At 51.1% G+C, this 4,370-nt stretch overlaps 1 protein-coding gene across 1 annotated transcript in view; it reads left to right on the forward strand.

Moving 5' to 3' along the window:
- Positions 1-3,302: 3,302 nt before the first annotated feature.
- HOXA2 (homeobox A2) overlaps positions 3,303-4,370 on the forward strand; it is a 2,872-nt gene continuing 1,804 nt past the window's right edge. The window contains exon 1 of the mRNA XM_006779086.2: positions 3,303-4,367. Within this exon, the coding sequence (XP_006779149.1) occupies positions 4,172-4,367 (196 nt within the window). The 5' untranslated portion in view covers positions 3,303-4,171. The remainder of the gene's footprint in view (positions 4,368-4,370) is intronic.

Below are 4,370 nucleotides of genomic sequence, written 5' to 3' on the forward strand. Positions count from 1 at the left end.
GCGGGCTGCCTTCCTGTCCCCGACCATCCTCCGGCCAGAGCGGACCAGCTAACGCCGTAACCTGGGAAATCGCCAGCCGCAGAGGGTGTCGAGCACTTTCGGGGAGCAACCGGACTCTCCGCGGATGCTTCGCGGTCCTTTATCCGGCGGAGGGAGAGAAGAAGCGCTTCTAAAATGGCCATGGGGAGCGAGGCGGCTCGGAAGAGGCTGAGAGGCCCACCCAGTCTCCATCACCAGCAGGGCTGGGCCCTTCCCTGGACTCCGGCAGCCCCAGCATCGGCTTCCTCTCGGAATTAAGGATTTGGCATTCCCTGGATTTATTTCCTCTCCTTCTTCCCTCCCCGCTTTTTTTTTTCTGGCCTCAGGGAGAGGGGGGGAGAGAGAAAGGAGATTAATATCTTTCTAATAAAAATGCATTTTTATAAGAACTTCTTTCATTTGATGCTACAGGAGCTAAGCATTACATTTCTATTCCTGGGCTGCCTACTGGCTGGCTGGAAAGGCAGAGACAAGCGCTGGAAAGGGAAGCGTTTTCATCTTCAGATTAAAGAATTGCTCAGAGAAGGAACCAAATTCAGAAAGTGCAAACCTCAGAACTGCATCCCCATCAGCATCCCACCTCCAAGCTGGAAGCCAGGAACCACCTGCGTCTGGGGATCAGGAGCGTCTGCTGTGAGCAATAAATCCCCCTTCTCGTTGGAGTCTATGTTTCTGAGGCAGAGATGGGAGGTGTCGCCATTTTGTTTGCATCCAAAATATCCATCTTCTGGCCCCTATCTCCCCCTCAGAAGCTCACTCAGATGGTCTGTAGAAACAGGCACTGGAGCCATGGCTGGGCCTGCGGGAGCTGCTTTTAGGAAACCGCCTCACGGTTTTTTAAGAAAAAGAAAAGGGTTCAGAAGATGCAAACCTGGGCAGCTGTAAAGATCTGGGTGTTTCTCTCACAGCCAGAGGTGCTTTCCCCACATCTGTCCTGAGGTGCTTTCTAAAGAGTTTATGGAAGAACTGGATTAGCACCCACCTCACACTGACCTCCGTGCTGAAATATGGCAAATCTCAGAAACATGGAGGCTGGAAAAGCAGTCTTTGTGAGGACTGGAGCGTCCGCCCTTCTGGTTGTTCCTATCTAAGCTAAGCAGGATGAACAGCTGCAAGAGTCCTCTTTTAAGTAATAATTTAAGAGAAGTGCATACAATTAAAATTACCTGGGAAAATAAGGAACAGCGTGGAGAGGAGATGGGGAGGGAGAAGGAGAGGAAGAGGAGGAGGAGGAGAGAGAGAGAGAGAGAGATCCTCAGAGAGGAATAGTGTTCTGAGATACCACCATTGGAACCCATTTCTAAAATCTACTCTTTAGCTGAGGGAGGACTGGTTTGGAGGCTTCCTCCTCCCTCCAGGGCAGAGATTTTTAAATGAGTCTCCAATGTGATTTCCCACATCTTGCCAGAGACATTCATTGTGGCTTTCAAAGAAAAAATATCGATCTCACCCTTAGCTTCCTAGATATGAAAAAGAAATCCTTATTAAAATATCTCCTGAGTTAAAGTAATAGATTTGGAGAAGATTCCTGTGTTGAATGGCCAGAGAAAAGGGTTTTCTTCCAGATGGTATTTGAATTAAGGCCGCTGAGGCAGCAGAAACCTCTCACCCACGCAGCCCCTGACAAAGCCTCGGTGATGTGGGAGCAGCTACGCTCCCTCTTGGAGCTCCCCCTCCCCTTAAGTCCTCAATATTTTCTGGTAAAAGCAAATGCCAAAAGCTGCCACCCCAGAGTCCGAAAAACACTTTCCTAAAAGCAGCCTTATAACTCCTTCCGCTGCCAAGAAATATCTTTTAAAAGACTAGTTTTCCTTGTTTACTTGCGTTTCCTGCTCTCCTCTTTGCTGGGCCACATTTGATCTTGGAAAGAGCTCGAAGCTGAAATGTGTTCTTAAGGGCCAGAAGCTGTCAAGGCTTTTGGTGAGCAAGATTGATCGCACCCAGACTTCCTTCAGAGCTTTGTTTGGAATAAAAGCAAGAAAACTGAAAAACCTCACATTTTCCAAAATAGCATCTCTATCTGTAAGGCAATGCTCTGGGCTAGTCAATGATGGAGGGCACTTTATATCAATTTCCAACCCAAACCCCCTTTGATGCCAGCCTCAGAGATGGAATCCTCTCCCTGCGCCTCGCTCGGCCCTGCTTGTTTTCTACATCGGGTTTTCTCTCCCGCCAACCTCTCTCTCCCCAGCCATCAGAATGATTTATTTTCCTGCCACTGGTGCCTGCTGGCCTGGGGGAGTCTGATCACTGGGTCCATTTCAAAGGAAGCGAAGGCGAATCCTCCTCCTCAGGGTTTGGGGGAAAAGAGATACCCTCCAGTTTCTCTCAGCCTCCTCCCTTCTTTCTGGCTTGGTGGATTTCTAAAAAGTTATTGTTTGGTACCCAAGGGTGTTGTCTTTTGAACCCTCCAGCACAGTCCAAGATATGCTCAATCTCACATCTCCGAATTGGGGGGAGGGGGGGAAGAGAGAGAGAGAATGAACAGAGAAAGAGAACCTGTATAATTCTTCCTTGGGTCGCCCTGTCTCACCTGCGGTGCTGTTTCCCACAACAGAACCTGAGTGCAAACATCCCTGGTGGCCAAGGAGTGGGAGACAATTCGGGCTGCTAGAGCACTCACTGCTTCTGAACCAACAAGCTCCCAGTCAGAGCGCCAAGGAGAAGAAGGGAAGGAAAAGAAAGAAAGAAAGAAGAAAGAAAGAAAGAAAGAAAGAAAGAAAGAAAGAAAGAAAGAAAGAAAGAAAGAAAGAAAGAAAGAGGAAGACAAGGAACAATCACCTTCTCCCTCGCTGCTGCTAACTTCCCACAGACTTCCTGGAAATACTCACCGCGCCCGAGCCCTACGGGTATGAAACCCAGAATGCCAGGGGCCGCACACCCCTGCGCTGCTCTGTGCTGCTCTGCGCTGCTCGGGGCAGCACTTCCTTGGCTGGCCGCCGCCCTGGCTACAGGGATTTGAACACATGGACCTGGGGTTGTTGTCTTGGTTGGCACATGCATCTATCTCTCGAGCCACTCCTGAAAAGTTGATGGCGCAGGAAGCTCGGAGAGCAGCCTCGCGTTTTCCGCTTCCCCTGGAGCCAGACGCAAAGCTGCCGCGGAAAAGCCAGCTAACAATGGGCCGGGTCGGGTCTGGGGGCGCGGGACTCCGAGCTGGGCTTTTGGAGGGGGGCGAGGGCCTGCGAGGGTGGGGGGAGAGGAGAAGTGGACAGAGGAGAGACAGGGAGGGGGAGAGGAGAGGAGGAGGGGTGGGGAAGAGGAAAAGAAGGAAAGAGAGGAAGGAAGACTACGCAGAGAGGAGATCAGTTCTGAGATCCAGGAAACGGTTTGGGAAAAGGCGGAGGAGTAAAAGGGAAATAAAAGAGGGGGGACCCCAAAATGGATCTCTCTCTCTCTCTCTCTCTCTCATCTCCTCTACCTCTGCTCCTTCCTCCAGCCTTAGCAGAACTTATGTGGCTGGGATGGGGGCCCTCGGGTGTCAAAACTTTGAAGATTAATGGATTACTTTGTTAATGACTGCAGGCGTCAAACTGAGGCGCTTAAATGATTTGTGAGGTGCGAGGCGTCTTCCCGACAGTCCCAAACAATGCGCGGAGTGTGCGGGGGAGGCGGAGGGCGGCCGCAGCCGGCTCACAGTCCACACTCCGCACTCACACAGCGCCAGGCGCACACACCAGGTCGCTGCGCCTGGGAAGGCAGGCAGGCACCCTCGCCCCCACGCACTCCCGGGCATCCCCACCCACACCCACATATATGTATTTTTGCCCAGAAAAAAGTGTAAATAAAGCCTCGCTGGCCCCCAATGAGGCGTTCCTTCCCGACTTTTTTGGATCAATCAAACAGACAGTGGCTTCTTTTGATTAAAGCCCAAATTGTCATTGGGCAGAAGCAATCATGTGACAGCCAATTCGGTCCAATTTCAACCTTGTCTCCATGAATTCAATAGTTTAATAGTAGCGCGGTCCCCATACGGCTGTAATCAGTGAATTAGAAAAAAAACACCCCAGCAGCGATCTTCTATGATAGATTTTTTTCCCCCTCCGCACTCGCCTTTTTCCCGGGCCTCGCCCCCCCAAAGCCCCTCCAGAAGAGGGAACTTTTTCTCCGAGGGGGCTCCAAGCAGAAGGCCATGAATTACGAATTTGAGCGAGAGATTGGTTTTATCAATAGCCAGCCGTCGCTCGCTGAGTGCCTGACATCTTTTCCCCCTGTCGCTGATACATTTCAAAGTTCATCAATCAAGACCTCGACGCTTTCACACTCGACACTGATTCCTCCTCCTTTTGAGCAGACCATTCCCAGCCTGAACCCGGGCAGTCACCCTCGCC

Source organism: Myotis davidii, unplaced genomic scaffold, assembly GCF_000327345.1.
Source record: "Myotis davidii unplaced genomic scaffold, ASM32734v1 scaffold168, whole genome shotgun sequence".
NCBI lineage: Eukaryota > Metazoa > Chordata > Mammalia > Chiroptera > Vespertilionidae > Myotis > Myotis davidii.